At 39.8% G+C, this 15,913-nt stretch overlaps 1 protein-coding gene across 2 annotated transcripts in view; it reads left to right on the plus strand.

The window, feature by feature from the left end:
* DROSHA (drosha ribonuclease III) overlaps positions 1–15,913 on the plus strand; it is a 99,790-nt gene that overhangs the window by 37,040 nt on the left and 46,837 nt on the right. For both annotated transcript variants that reach the window (XR_012901729.2, XM_006114260.5), the window contains exons 14-16: positions 3,563–3,687; positions 5,650–5,749; positions 9,194–9,301. Coding sequence is in view for 1 of the 2 variants with exons in the window: in XM_006114260.5 (XP_006114322.2) it covers positions 3,563–3,687; positions 5,650–5,749; positions 9,194–9,301 (333 nt within the window). In the remaining variant the exon portion in view is untranslated. The remainder of the gene's footprint in view (positions 1–3,562; positions 3,688–5,649; positions 5,750–9,193; positions 9,302–15,913) is intronic.

Consider the following 15,913-nt stretch of genomic DNA (forward strand, 5'->3'; position numbering starts at 1 on the left):
GTTAAAAGCATTTGCGGAAAAGAGCATCTAGATTGGCACGGATGCTTTTCTGCAAAAGCACTTTTTGCGGAAATGTGTCCGTGCCAATCTAGACGCGGTTTTGCGCAAGAAAGCCCCGATTGCCATTTTCACCATCGGGGCGTTTTTGGGCAAAACAGTTTTCAGCTGTCTACACTGGCCCTTTTGCGCAAAAGCATTTCCGGAAAAGGGCTTTTGCCCAAACGGGAACGTCAAAGCATTTGCTCAAGAAGCACTGATTTCGAACAGTAGAACGTCAGTGCTTTTGCGCAAAATCAAGCGGCCAGTGTAGACAGCTGGCAAGTTTTTCCGCAAAAGCACATGCTTTTGCGGAAAAACTTGCCAGTCTAGATGCAACCAAGGAGATTCAGTTTGTATGTGTGGCGTTACCTTTCATATCTTCTACTTTTTGAGTACTTAACTATCTAGTCTTGATGATCTGGAAGGAAACTTTATGAGATGAATTAGTATGTTTATGTAAAAACATAAAAACTGTTTCCTATACCTTTAAAATTTTATTGTTTTATTATAATACCATTAAGGGAAGAGATCATTAATGCTCTTTTTTTTTTGTAAGTAGGTTGTGATTAGTTTCTTTTTCTTAATATGTGGATTTTTAAAATGTGATTACTACATGCTCTGAGTATAAAAGTAAGTGAGAAATGGATTCTGAGAGTATTTTCAATACATTTTATCCCCTATTTGATTAGGAAACTCAACTTTATTGAGACGACAATATAAAACAGTGCTTTAGAAAATGAGGTCTCTTGAATTCAGTTCTGTCAACTTAATACAGCAACTTAATACAGTAAAAACACTGTAAAGATAAAAAAATAAACATTTATTTAGTTATTTTTCATAATATCATTTGTGAAATAAGAATTCCTGCTGGGAATAAATGAAAAGATAGAAAAAAAAAACTTGTTTATTTTAAAATTTGAGGAATAACTACGTTAAATGGAAAAAATAAATATTGTATGAGGCATAAATCTTTTTACTTTTAAATAAAGACTTCATAGAAGTAACAAAAGACCATAGTTGTTAAATATAATATATTTGTTATTTCATTAGTTTCTCAGATTTTGTTTTGGAAAAGTTTTACATTTTAATCCAATATGTAACACTTCAATTTTTCTTTTACAAGTGGTTTCTTCTCTTCCTGTGAATATAAATACATATTTTATGCTGTCATATTGCCCTCACTTGCAATGGCATCAGATTCTTTCAGATATGCAAATGCATGGCTCAGTCGGTATTTGGATGGGGAAAATAGCTGAATAGAACCTCTTTCCTCTCAATCAATAGTGAATCAATATTCTTATATGCTTCCCAGTAGTAATATGTTGCTAGAGGATCCATGGTTTGGATTAGGGATGTGGACCTGTATATGAGTGCACGGTTAACTGCTTAGCCTGGGTCGATCACATACATTCCCCTCCCCCTACTGCTTCTGTATCGGGGCAGCAGGGGAAGGGAGGCAGATGTGAATAAAATCTCAAATATTGTTTTTTTTAGAAATATTATAGAAATCAAGTGATCAATATTTTTGCTTGGATATCTGCTTGGAGAAACTAGAGAGTTGGATGGAGATCTTTTCCAGTCTATAATAAAAGGAGAAGGGATTTGAGTTGTGAGCAAGGAATTCTTTTGTGAGAATTATTGATCAGGTGATGGTTAATATCTGTTAATTCAGAAACAGACCACACGGTAAATGTGTGTTTGGTGCTTCAGGTTAGGCCCACAGCATCTGTATTTAAGTGCCTAAATAAAAATGGTGTGAATAAGCCACTTTGTCTAAACTATAGGCAGCCAAGTCACCTAAATTCAAAAATGCAAGACTAGATTTTTATTCTGTTAATCAGGTTTCGTTTCCATTATTACCCATGAAATCCTTATGCTAACAGTTTCTCAGTTGTCTTCCCAGAAAAAGCAGTAGTTGCTAATATTTGGGAGGAAATCAGAAAATAACTTACTATAATACTGGAAAACCTTTCAAAGTTGTCTTCATAAATCATAAAAATCCAAAAAAATAATAAGCCTATTCTATTTCTATTTTAAAGTGAATGCTAAACTCTGGTCCCTGTAAAGTTCCAGTTTCGGAAACAGCATTCTGTCTTCTAAAAATTATCTCTGTATTTTCATTTTTAGATCCCTTTATTCTTCTTCATATTCTCATTTAAACTATTATGTAGAAAAGCTTTTAAAAAAACTCTATTCTCCTGTTTGTGTGGAAGGAGTAATTTTAAAGATTAAATTTTTGATGGGCAAGTAAAATATTTCATTTTCCATTATCATGTAAAAAGGATAGCTGATAAACATTTATTTTTCTCTTGAACTGGTAAGACCTACGTCATATTATAATTCTATCCTCTCACAAGCATTTTCAGAATTTAATTCCAGAAGTAGTTATATTCACCAGTGGGGGAAAATTAACCCCTATATAGTTTGTATGTGTTTGAAAAACATATATTTGGAGGGTTAAAAATTTGTCATAAACATGCTTTAACTTTATTATTTAATAGTAATAGCCATTTAGTTTCTAATAATGTCATATGAAATAAGGTAAGTTTTCTATATGTAATTTCTTTGCTAAATTGGCAGCTTTAATATAAAGACAACTCTAAGTAATGTATCTTTTCAGACACTTAAGAGAATCTGATAGCATCATCCAAACAGCTAATTGCGAGGTAGGAAATTGCTTGGTCACATAACAGAACAGCTTACAAGATAATGGAGAAAATATTTGTGCAGAGAGACTCAACTGTGGAACTTTAAAGCTAAGGATTTTGCATAAGCTACAAAAGTGAATATGAGTACTGTAAGCAGCAGGTCAGCTGCAGAATGTGGAGTTACTAATTTTCTCCATTTTTAGAGGTGAAGTGAAAGTCACTTCCTTCTGCAGTGTGTCCTTTTAAAGACAGTTCGCTTTAAAAAGATATTCTGTTTTGAAGTTTTGAAAAAAGGACAATATATTCCTCAATACACAAAACTGCATTCTTTATTAAACACATTGGCTTTGGAGAATATTGTAATATGGCAGTGCAATGTTTAATGCAACTTTGTGTTATTGGATGGGTCTAATGACATCTTTACTTGCATTAAATAATCAAGAATAAGAACTAAAATTAGAGATATAATGTGATATTATGAACCAAGGTCAGGAATCGTAGTCAGAAATACCTGGATTTGATCCTGGCTCTGATACCATCTTAATGTTTGGCTGTCTGCAATTTATGTCAGTCTCAGAAACTCAAAACCTCAGTTTTTTCTCCCATGTAAATGAGGATAATACCTGTATTGCAAGATCATTGTGAAAACCAATGAGTTACCATTGGTACAGCCCTATAAGTGTCACATATTACTATATGTTAATGGTTTTCTACTTATGTAACTAAAATATATCTCTTATTCATTTCAAAATGTTGAAAGTCTTCTCAGAATCATGATGTCATTCCTTCGACAATTACTGGATAATGTCATAATGTAGCCAATAAAATATCACTAGCTCTGTTGTTAATTAGATCTATATTGATTTTCATCCTAGAAACCCAGTTCAGTACGTATTGATCAATTGGACCGTGAACAGTTCAACCCTGATGTGATTACTTTTCCCATTATTGTTCACTTTGGGATACGGCCTGCTCAACTCAGTTATGCTGGAGACCCCCAGTAAGAAATTTTCCTTAAAGCTTATGTTAAAAAAAAAAAAAAGTTGCTATTTCTTTCGCTTGTTATTAAGGGCCTAGTCATGTGACTGTTGAAGGTGATAGAAAGCTTATTGTTTTCTGCAATGGGAGTGGGAGAATCTGAAATATAGATGCTTTTTTCCTCTTCTCAGAAGCATAATTCTGCTGTGCACTTCCTTTTTCAATTTTAGATTTTCAGCGCAAATATGCAAATTCATGCAATATGAAAATTATGCATGTAGTATAAATGTTATGAAACAGGTGGCTATGTTCTTTTCACCAGTGAGCCATGCCTCTGCTGCTGCTACTACTCATGGTACCTCAACTCCACTGCTCTTTATACTTATGCTACCTTGATGAGAGTGTGCATGAGCAGGAGAATCAGACCCCTAGCTTGGAGTATAGACAGAAACTAAGTCGATTTCATAAATCCAGGCTCTATTGCTGTGTGTGTGAAATACGTATTCCATTTAGTGTGGCTTTTTTCTTGTTCAAGTTTTTTATATTGCTCACTGAAACCAACTATAAATCGATGTTGTTGTTTTTAATCATCATCATTTTCTTATTCTCCTGCTCATCTCTGTAGTATCATGGAGTGCCTTCCATGCAAAATCAGAGCAATGGCAAAATCCCTAGTAGACTTTCATGGAGTCTCTGTCATTCTTCTGTTGGCATTTAAAAACAAACAAAACAAAAACACAAAAAGATCTCTTTAGGATGTTCAGGGTTTTTTCTTTTTTTTTAACTTTAAGCAGATAAATGTAGTATCCGTTTTGAAAAATGTTCAGATGCTGGAATTCTGTATTGAAATAAAAAGAAAATAGTGTAGAAATAGCTTATAGATTCTCAGTTTCCAGTTTGTTTTATAGACCAAGTAGACCCTGAAGCCTCTAGGGATGAGGAGATGCACTAGGTAATGATGGAGTGAGATAGTTTACAGGGATCTGTTCATAACAAGGAATGGAGTGGGGTATGTGCTAGAGCTATGAGGATTCTGAAACAGTAAAATAGCTGCAGCTCTATTTGATGGCATGTCAGTTATGTGGAAACTTTGCAGCAAAATCACTTATCTAAACTGGTTCTATTTGTGGAGACGTAACATAGAAGAAAATAGATCACAAAATCAAAAACTTCGATTGCTCCTTTGCTTCATTGTAAAAGTATTTTGCTTTTGTGTTTTGTATCAGAGTTTGCTTCTGCTATGATTTTTTTTAAATACCTTGCATAAATTGGGCAGTTTTATGTTCTGCTTTGAATGAAACTTTTCTCTTTTTTTACTATATAAGGTCTGCATTTAGTCTTGTTATAGATTATATAGGCTGCATATCAAGAAGATAAGTCTTTCATATGAATCAAAAAAAGGTTTTGACTCATGCCTACATAATACCCTCCTCACTGAAATGTGCCCATCAGAGATACCTTTTTAGAGTAAAGTTTTAAGGATCAGTCTCAGAAGGGTAGCCATGTTAGTATGGACCTGTAGTAAGGCTTGCTTGCCACGTTGTTACTGAAAGCAAATCGGTTCATAAGGTCAAGCAGTGAAGCACTCATGTTGTGTACTTCTGGCACAGGTTGAACCTCTCTAGTCTAGCATCCTTGGGACCTGACCGGTGCCAAACCAGAGAGGTTGCTGAATCATGGGAGGTCAATATTGTCCAACAGCATTCCCAACACTTTCCCTGCTTACTGGGCTCTTAAAAGACATTTAGGGGTAAATTAGAGCTAAATAGCAGCACAGAACACTGAGAGCCAGGACGAGTGGCTATAAACAAACTTTATGGGAAAGTGGGAAGTTTGGCCACACCCATGATAAGTGGGCATCTGACTAACTAAACTCATGCCCAACCACAGACGCTGCTGGACCAGAGTGCTGGGGTAGAGAGGTTCAACCTATACTTACCAAAGATGGAATTTCCCCTCTTCCCCTCCCTGTTCTTTCCTGCAGGTACCAAAAGCTATGGAAGAGCTATGTGAAGCTACGCCATCTGCTGGCTAACAGTCCCAAAGTCAAACAGGCTGATAAACAGAAATTATCCCAGAGAGAGGTATGCTGGACCTTCTTCCATATCCATTGATTGAGCACATAGTATTAGTCAGAAAGAGGAGGGGGTCAGTGTTACTGCATTTCTAAAGAAAAAAGGAAAATAGCGTCTCTGTTATTGTCATTCTCAAGATGATTTTCTTCTCATCATGTTGAGTTGATATTACTTTTTATTCTTTGTCTCCTAATGGAGAGACATTTTCCTGCACTACCTTTTACCTAGTTACAGATACTGCCATACGATGTTGAGCTTCTTACAGCATTTGGCATTAGCGAAGGCAGTGCTTAATGTTGATAGAGGCTTTCCATTCTTGGCTACTCTTGTCAGCTGCTTATAATCTTACATTTCCACGATTTACGCTTAGTTCAAAGTTGTATTTTATTGAAAAATTCAAGTGAGATCCCTCTGGGTGTAAGGAAATGATTGGAGGTAGAGTGATTTAAAAAAGAAAAAACCTTAGTTGTGGATTTATGTGGGGTTTTTTGTGACCAAAAAAACCCAACCCTCTAAAAGAGTTAAAGGTGAGACCTTTAGTTTTTGCATAGTCAGAGTCTTCAGTGAGAAATATGGTACTAGCAGTGTTTGTTTTTGGTTTTGGTTTTTTCCTAAAAAGTTGACTGCTGAGGAGCTCCTCTTGATTTTAGTGGGAAATATCAAGTGCTCAGCACTTCAAAAAATCAAGCCATCTCATTATGAACTAGGAAGCCTCCTTTGAGGCACCCACCTCTTTAAATCTTGCACTAAACCTTGAAAGTTGTTTCTTCGCCTGTATACCAGACATTTTTAGTGGCACACTTAACATACATGTTTATATCAAGGAGGAAGGAACTTATTTACTATATGAATCTTGAGGAAGCAGCTTTTCCATTTTGTCAGAAAGCTCTGTACTCAGTGTTTCATTACAGTAGCTCAATTTTCCTCCCCCTCACTTGCAAGAGTCCTATGTATGAATGGATGTGTGGCATTTGAATGTTACTGCAAAAGGGCACTCAGATATTATACTCATTAATCCAGTGTATATGCTCGGTAGCAGCTGGAAAGAAATGTCTGTGCTAGCGATGTAAAAAAATGGTTGCTAATGTAACCGGGTAACTATTAAAAATCTTAGTGGTTACACACTTCAGGCTCCCTGGGAGTGTGGTAGGCAGGCAGGAGCTGGCTTATGTTGGCCCCACTTCCGGGAAGCCAGCTGCCTGCCCACGCTGCGGGCTCTGATACAGAACCAACAACATGGAGCAGCAGCTGGCTCTCTGCTGGTGAGGCCGGCAGCTGGGAGCCGATGCACACCAGGAGCTGGCTAATAAGCCGGCTCCCAGCGCACATCATCTGCCAGCCCTGCTCCCAAGGAGCTGGTTGCACTGCAGGCTATGCAGTCTAAGCTTTATATCACAGAGCAGGGTAGAAGCCAGCTCCCCAGGAGCAGGACCAGTAGCCAGAGTCGGTGCATGTCAGGCTGATATAGAGCCAGCAGAGGAGGGCAGCAGCCGGTTCCCCAAGAGCAAGGCTGGGAGCCAGCATATAATGGAAACCAATAAGCTCATGTTTATCGGTTAACTGTTAAATGGTTACACTCTTACATCCCTAGTGTGTGCTTTGTGTGTAGGCATGAAGTTCTTTGTGCTTGTTTCTGACTGTCTGTAATTACGTAGCTTACACAAGTGTATAACTTACTTACTTACTTACTGCCCGTTACGCCAATGACGCATAGGGCAGCAACAAAGTCCTTCCACTTCTGTCGGTCGCAGGCCAAAGCGCCTATTGTTCCCCAAGTGTGATGATGGTCTTTTAATAAAGACCATCTATTGCAGCAGCAGCTTCAGCCACGACAAGGTGGCGGTCCATCCTAGAGGGACAAGTGTATAAAGTGGAGTGTAAATGGATTAATCAAGAAGTATTAGTCTGATAGCATCACCAATTTGCTTTTTCTGTAGCAGCTGAAGCTGCTTCAATAATGGCCTTCGGTATATCTGACAGTGGACCAGATTTCATCATTAAAGCAAAGCATAGTATGTAGTCACATGAACATGGGACTTAATTAACATTGTGTTTACAGTATAGTTAAATAAGCCCCCAAATTTCAGCTTTTCTTGTAAATGGGAAGAACCATAGTAGTAAAAGTTATGTATGTTCTAATTTTAAGGAGGAATACTTTTTCCTCTGAAATGGATGATTTTTATCTTAACTGTAGCTTTCATCATCTGCCAAGGAGAACAAATGGAAGGCTGGAACTTTTTATTAAAAATGTCTCTTATTAGTGAATAATGGATGAGTTATTCTTAAAACTGTAGCAGAGAGGGCGTGGGGGCGATTACATTTTGCTGCAAAAATGAAGCTCTCCTTTGATATTTATCTCTTCTTGTAGTGTATAGACCTTTGTTTCTAGATTGTATCCTCCAAGATGATGGTTTCCTAAAGTAATTGTCTGTCACACGGGAGATGTATTGAAAACAGTTTTTAAGCAGAAACCTTGCAGTAGTGTTCTCCCACTTTGTGACACTGAGACCTTAATCGATAATTTAGTTGGAGCTGGCTGGCTGCTTATAATTAGCATGTGAATTTAAAATAAGTGTATAAATTTTCTGAATTGGGCACTGATGATATACTAATATGCATAGTCCACTGTATATTTGAGAGAGTTTCTCTGTCCATCAGTCTGTCTGCCAGTCTGTTTGTTCAAGAACTCCTTTTAAACAGTAAGAGCTAGCACCAATTTGATATGCAGCATTCTTTTATCATAACTTAAAGCAAAGTAAGCATTTGATTGTGCCAGGGCAATGGGATGTGCCTGGAATTTGATCGTTTCTCATAAAACGGAAAGAGAGGGAGCTGCTAGCAAGGACAGTTATATTGTATAATGACCACAGGAAGGCAGCAAGTGGTCAGGGATGGGGGACCAGGACAGCTATAACCCCATTGGGGCAGCAGCGGTGGACAAAGGAAGAGCTATCTACTGTATATTTGAGAGAGTTTGTGTGTCTGTACATGCACCTTTCCTCCAGCTTTGCCCTCTGCAGCTGTAGCAGCTGTGGAGAGGTGCTTCTCATATGGCTTCAAGGTGCTGCAGGGAGAGAGGGTTGGGGTAGCTCTCTCTGTCTCTGGGGCAGCCTGCATACCGAAACCCTCATCCCTAGCCCCACCCCAAAGCAATGATTTACATGAAGAAATACAAAAATAATATAGGTTAAGACTCAAGCAACACCGGGACACTGACCACATCTAGCTCTGCCGTACTTGAGAATGTCCATACCACCTCAGCTTACATCATTATCAAAGGGTGGATGGAGATAATTACTAGATTTAGATTTAAAAATTGCTCTCTGAAAGCATGTTTTCCAAAACACCAAAACCATTCTCAATATATAACCCAGCACGGTTTTCCATGCCCCGGTTGCATATTAATTTGTTGTAAAGAATTTCTTACAGTTGCATCATTCTCTCTCCTCCCAGGAAGCACTGCAAAAAATCAGACAGAAAAACACAATGAGACGAGAAGTTACAGTGGAGTTGAGCAGCCAAGGATTCTGGAAAACCGGCATTCGTTCTGATGTTTGCCAGGTGATTATTAAATCTTAGAGATTCCTCTTGAAATCATTTTCCTTTGTCTGCTATATATTTGAGAAATTTTGTCTGTCTGTCTGCCTGTCCAAGAACTCCTCCTAAATAGTAAGAGCTAGGATCACCAAACTCAGTATACAACTTTCCCATATTGTAATATAAAGCAAGATAAAGGTTAGGGATGTAATAAAATGACCATTCTATCGGTTACCATAATGGTTACATGCCAGTTCCCAGTCCTGCTCCTCAAGAGCTAGCTGTTGGGAGCGGGAATGCTCCAGGAGCCAGCTTAAAAACTGGCTACCAGCATGTGCCAGCTTCTGAGGAGCCAGCTGCTGCCCCTCAGTGCTCAAGACTCTACATTATGAAGCTTATATTGCAGAGTGCACAATGCAACTAGCTCTCAGGGAGTTGGGCCAGCAACTGGGGCCTGGCTTTTGGCACGCACTGGCTGCCAGCCCTGCTCCCGGGGAGCCGGCTGTGCTGTGCACTCTGTAGGATAAGCTTTATACTGCAGAACTCGCTAAGGTTTTCAGCTATTACACGGTTATGTAATTCATCATTTTTTAACATCCCTAGTAAAGGTTTGGTTGTGCCAAGAAATGGGATATGCCTGGAATGGGATTGCTTCTCAGAAGACCATACAGAAAAGAGACCAAATCACCAGGCAGACATCCCCATCCAGGACTGCCCCAGCTGCGAGCCTCTCCCTGCCCCTCCTCCCCATATCACCCATTAGGGAAGGCAGGAGACGCTGAAGCTGTCCCCTCCCCTCTCAAGAAATTCATGCAGGAACATTGCTAGATGTTCCCCTTCTTCAGAGAGTGAAGGGAACATGCAGTTTGCTGTATTCCTCAATCTAGTAGAGGAGCGCAGAGGGCAGCCAAACCTGGACCTGCCGCAGCCAGGGGAAATGCGCCCCTCCCCCTGCTGTGCCAGCTGAAGCTGCAGCAGCCATGGAAAGATGCTTCTCACCTGGCCCCAAGCTGCCATGGTGAGAGGGAACTGGGATAGTCCTCTCTCCCCAGGGTAGCCTGCGCACTGAACCTCTCATCCCTAGCCCCACCCCAGAGCAATCATTTAAATGAAGAAAAGCAAAAATTGAGTTACGGACCCAAGCAACACTGGGTAAATCTTCTAGTTAGTTAATAAACAGCAGGTTGATGTCTCTGAATTTTCCAATGTTAAGACTTTAGCTACACAGGAGGATTGCTACTAATACATTGTATCAAACACTCACTGGTATTGCAGCACTGGTAGAGACCTTGAATTTTGTACTGGTGGCACATACCCCTGGCTGAAACAAGGTTAATCTGTGCTGGTGCAAATTGTGTCTAATAGCAACTGTACAGCTATGCTGGTGCCTATGAAAAATGTATAGTTAAGAATCCCGTGCTTGTATTGCATATCTTCTCAACTAACCTCATCCTGGCAAAGTTTAAGGAGAAGTCTTAATGGGGAATAAATATTTTTGAGTGGTTTTTGGATTTAAAAAGTTTAAAATCATCTAAGATTTCTTGATTCAAGGACTATTTATATGGTCTGACACAGAATACCAGCACATATGGGAATGTCATCCCATAGCTATAGGAACTTAAGAGTTTGTACTAACTTTTGTTACCTAAAGTTTATTGATGTGCTTTAAGATAAACTTCATATATTTCCAAAATTGAGAGATAATAGATTTGTTTATCTCTTTAGTAAATATTTTACAATTTTATTTTATAATGCCTTATTAGGCATTGTTGTTTTCTTTAATTATTGAAGCAAATGACCAAAGAGTAATGGACATAAAACATAATTTCACTTATTTTGTACATCTAAGACAATAAAATAGACTAGTCAGTTGTTTACATTTCTTTGAGAAGTCACAAGGAGACTAAACTTTGCATCTTTAAACTGAAAGATTGCTATTGCTGTTTTTCATATATACTTTTTGCCAGATTAGAGTACAAACTAAATGAATGTAAATCAATTCTGCAGGCAGACTTAATGCAGAGTGATTTAAAATTATTGGTTTGCTTTAATTCTTAAAACCATTGTAGTTTAGAAGATCAAAATTCTTTTTATAACACTGAAGTACTCTAATAAATTTAAATCACTATAGTTGCACAAACTATAATACCACTACTCTTGGCATTTTCCAAAATAAATCACTTGGAAGTGGCGAGAGGAGAAGTGAAGTGTTCTGATTAAATGGGTCTGTTTTGTAAGTAATTCAAAATTATTGGGCGGGTGTAGGGCACTCCTGCTTCGCTGCTATTAGTTATTATGTACAAATAGTATTTTTTACACAAAATAGCTTTAATAAGATGATGTAATGGCTCTGCTGCCTACAATGGTATAGTTCCAGAAGACACCATATTTCATCAGTATCCATTAATGCAGCTTTTTAAATTTTGTTTGTTTATTTGTTTTTTGGGGGAATAGTTGATGGTGTTAATCTAAAAAGAATTAAAAATGTTAAATAGCCATCACCCTATCTGACAGATAATAATAATCAAATTAATTGAGTAGTTGGTGTCTGGAAAACAGCACTTTGTCAATATAATTAGAAGAGTCTAAGTACATTGTGTGAACCTCATATTTATCGTCTGTGATATATCAATTCCTTACTAGCTGAACTTCTATATAAAATCTAAAATTTTGATATAGTCCTCTTTCCCCAGGGTAGCCTGCACACTGAACCCCTCATCCCCAGCCCACCCCAGAACAATTATTTAAATGAAGAAAAGCAAAAATTGAGTAAAGGGCCCAAGCAACACTGGGTAAATCTTCTAGGGCAGTGGTCTCCAACCTTTTTAAACACAAGATTACTTTTTGAATTTAAACGTAATGTAAGATCTACCTCAAACCCAAATAACCTTGCCCCCCTCCTTTGTACCTCTTCTCCAAGGCCCTGCCCCAGCTCACTCTGTCGTCCCTCCTTCCCCCATTCTCCCTCCCTTTCACCAGGCGGGGCAGAGGGTTGGGGCACAGGCTCTGGTCTTGAGCAAACAGAAGGCTCCCGGAGGGTAAGGGGAACTCCAAGGCAAAGGGCAGGAGGGGCGCAGCAGTAGGGGGAGGGGCAGCTGAAGTGCTGAGCTTGATGATAGTTTCTTGGTCAAACTAGTCAAGATCACCTGTGATGGCTCCAAGATCTACCAATAGATCACGATCTACTGGTCGGTGACCTCTGTTCTAGGGTTTACCCTAGAAATTCTTGGTGAGCTTAAACACAAAAAGGAAGCTTACAAGAAGTGGAAACTTAGATGACTAGGGAGGAGTATAAATATATTGCGCGAGAATGCAGGGGAGTTATCAGGAAGGTGAAAGCGCAACTGGAATTGCAGCTAGCAAGGAATGTGAAGGGTAACAAGAAAGGTTTCTACAGGTATGTTAGCAAGAAGAGGGTGATCAGAGAGGAAGTGGGGCCCTTACTGGATGAGGGAGGTAACCTAGTGACAGATGATGTGGGAAAAGCTGAAGTACTCAATGCGTTCTTTGCCTCTGTCTTCACAGTCAAGTTCAGCTCCCAGACTAATGCACTAGACAACGTAGTAGGGGAAGGAGGTGGCAGCCCTTGGTGGAGAAAGAACAAGTTAGGAACTATTTAGAAAAGCTAGACATATACAAATCCATGGGCCCGGATTTAATGCATCTGAGGGTACTGAGGGAGTTGGTAAATGTCATTGCAGAGCCTTTGGCCGTTATCTTTGAAAAGTCATAGAGATTGGGAGAGATCCCGGATGATTGGAAAAAAGCAAATGTAGTGCCCATCTTTAAAAAAGGGAAGGTCAATCAAGGGTTCTACAGACCAGTCAGCCTTACCTCAGTCCCCAGAAAAATCGTGGAGAGGATCCTCAAGGAATCCATTTTGAGGCACTTGGAAGAGGGGAAAGTGATCAGGAAGAGTCAGCATGGATTCATGAAGGGCAAGTCATGCCTGACCAATCTGATTAGCTTCTATTTTGAGGTAACTGGCTCTATAGATATGGGAAAGTCAGTGGATGTGATATACCTTGACTTTAGCAAAGCTTTTGGTATGGTCTCCCACAATATTGTTGCCAGCAAATTAAGGGAGTATGGATTAGATAAATGAACTGTAATATGAATAGATATCTGGCTAGACAGTCAGGCCCAACGGGTAGTGATCAAAGGCTCAATGTCATATTGATGGTCAGTTTCTAGTGGAGTATCCCAAGGATCTGTTCTAGGACCAATTTTGTTCAACATCTTTATTAATTACCTGAATGAGGGGATGGATTGCACCCTCAACAAGTTTGCGGATGACACTAAGATAGGGGGAGAGGTGGATATGCTAGAGGGCAGTGATAGGGTCCAGAGTGACCAAGACAGATTAGAGGATTGGGCCAAAAGAAATCGGATGAGGTTCAACAAGGACAAGTGTAGAGTACTGCACTTGGGATGGAAGAATCCCAAGCATTGTTACAAGCTGGGGACCAACTGGCTAGGTAGCAGTTCTGCAGAAAAGGACCTGGGAATATGAGAAGCTGGATATGAGTCAACAGTATTCCCTTGTAGCCAAGAAGGCTAATGGCATATTAGGTTACATTAGGAGGAGCATTGCCGGCAGATCTAGAGAAGTGATTATTCCCATTTATTCGGCTCTGGTAAGGCCACACCTGGAGTATTGTGTCCAGTTCTGCGCCCCCCACTATAGAAAGTATTTGGACGCATTGGAGAGGGTCAAGCAGAGGGCAACCAAAATGATTAGGGGGCTGGAGCGCATGATGTATGAGGAGAGACTGAGGGATTTGGGTTTGTTTAGTCTGCAGAAGAGAAGAGTGAGGGGGGATTTGATAGCAGCCTTAAATTTCCTGAAGATGCAGAGAGGCTGTTTACTAGGTTGGACATTAGGGGAAACTATTTCCCTAGGAGGGTGGTGAAGCACTGGAATGGGTTACCTAGGGAGGTGGTGGAATCTCCATCCCTAGAGGTTTATAAGTCTTGGCTTGACAAAGCCCTGGCTGAGTTGATTTAGTTGGGATTGGTCCTGCCTCAGGTTGGGAGCTTGACTTGATGACCTTCTGAGGTCTCTTCCAGCTCTATGATTCTATGATATATCAGTGCTGCAAACTGGGGCCAAAAAATTGCTTCCTATGTACAAATAGTATTAAAACTCTGGTCTGCACTACTGATTGCCCATTACATTATTTTGTTTGTCTAGCAGGCTTACCACAGTGGCAACAAATGCAGAGAAATTGTTAACTGGTGGACATGTATCATTGGTCCTTGAGATGATTTCATTTTGATAAAGCAGTCAAGAATGAAGATGCACAAGAAGCACAATTATAGAACACGTAGTCTCCCTCCCCCCCCCCCCCCCCAAAAAAAAAAGATTTTTATGAGAGAAACTACTTTAATGAATTAGGTTTTAGTTTAAATCCAAAAATTCGCTTAATTCTCATTCTACTCATCAATAATGTTTTCACTTCCCAGTGCTGTATCCTTTGGAGTAACAGAGTTTGGGAAGAAATCGCTTGAAACACAGAGAGCTGTAGTGGTTGCAAGTTGCCATTTTATTCCATAACACAGAACTAACCAGAACCAGCCAAAACTAGCTGGACTGACCACTAATGACCTAACTCAATTACTGTAACAGCAACAAGATCTATATCTACAACAACACAATACTCAACATATTCTTCCCCCCTTAATAAGAACGTCCCCTTACTAAAACAAACACTATACTAGAGAATGAGGGTAGACTGCCTCAGTTTTTGGCTAACCCAGGGATTGTTTTGCCCCGAAACCATGGGTTAACCTAAACAAAAAATTCCAGCCGTTGAATAGGCCCTCTTTCTCTAGGTGGATTATGGTGGACATCTGGTGTTGCACTCAAAGGTGTTAGGGGTGCGGGCCTGACAATGGGGTCGGGACTTGAAGCACAAACAGGTGAGGCTGTCATATCATCCCGCTCAGGAAGGAGGCTTGTGTTTGTCACAGGCGATGACGGAGGAGGAGAGTCAGGAATAGGTGACTCTTGACTCAGTAGTTCATCAGTAGTGGTGAGGTCAGACAACACAGCTGGAGTTGTGTCCTGAGGGTCGGGAGAACCTGGCAATGACTGATCTGCATGCCACTACCACATGAGATCCTATGCAGTCCAGACAATGAGGGAAACAAGTCCTGTTTGAACAATGACAGTGGCAGGGAGCCATTTAGCTCCAGAAGCATAGTTCTAAGCCAAAACCAGCTGTCCAGGACTAAAGGTTTGGTCTTTTGCTCTGGATGCACATCTGATGACTTGACCTTGCTGTTGATGTTGCGCAATTTGTCATAGTTCTGAAGGTTTCAGCAGATCAAAGCAAGTATGCAGCTGACATCCCATCATTAGAAAAGTCAGGACATTTTGGTTGTACCCTGAGGTATGTTTCTGTAGGATAGAAAGCAGTTGTCCAGATGCTTTTGCATGAGTGAATGGCCTCTAGCTAATTTTATAGCTTGTTTCATTGTCTGCACAAACCTTTCAGTTTATCCATTGGTGGAGGGGTGATATAGTTCTGAAGTGATGTGATGGGTCCCATTTGCTTTCATAAAATTTCCAGACTCCTGAGAGATGAACTGCTGATTATTGTTGCTCACAAGTTGTTCTGGCAGACCAAAATG

Source organism: Pelodiscus sinensis, chromosome 2 (genome assembly GCF_052426305.1).
Source record: "Pelodiscus sinensis isolate ZL-2025 chromosome 2, ASM5242630v1, whole genome shotgun sequence".
Taxonomy (NCBI): domain Eukaryota; kingdom Metazoa; phylum Chordata; order Testudines; family Trionychidae; genus Pelodiscus; species Pelodiscus sinensis.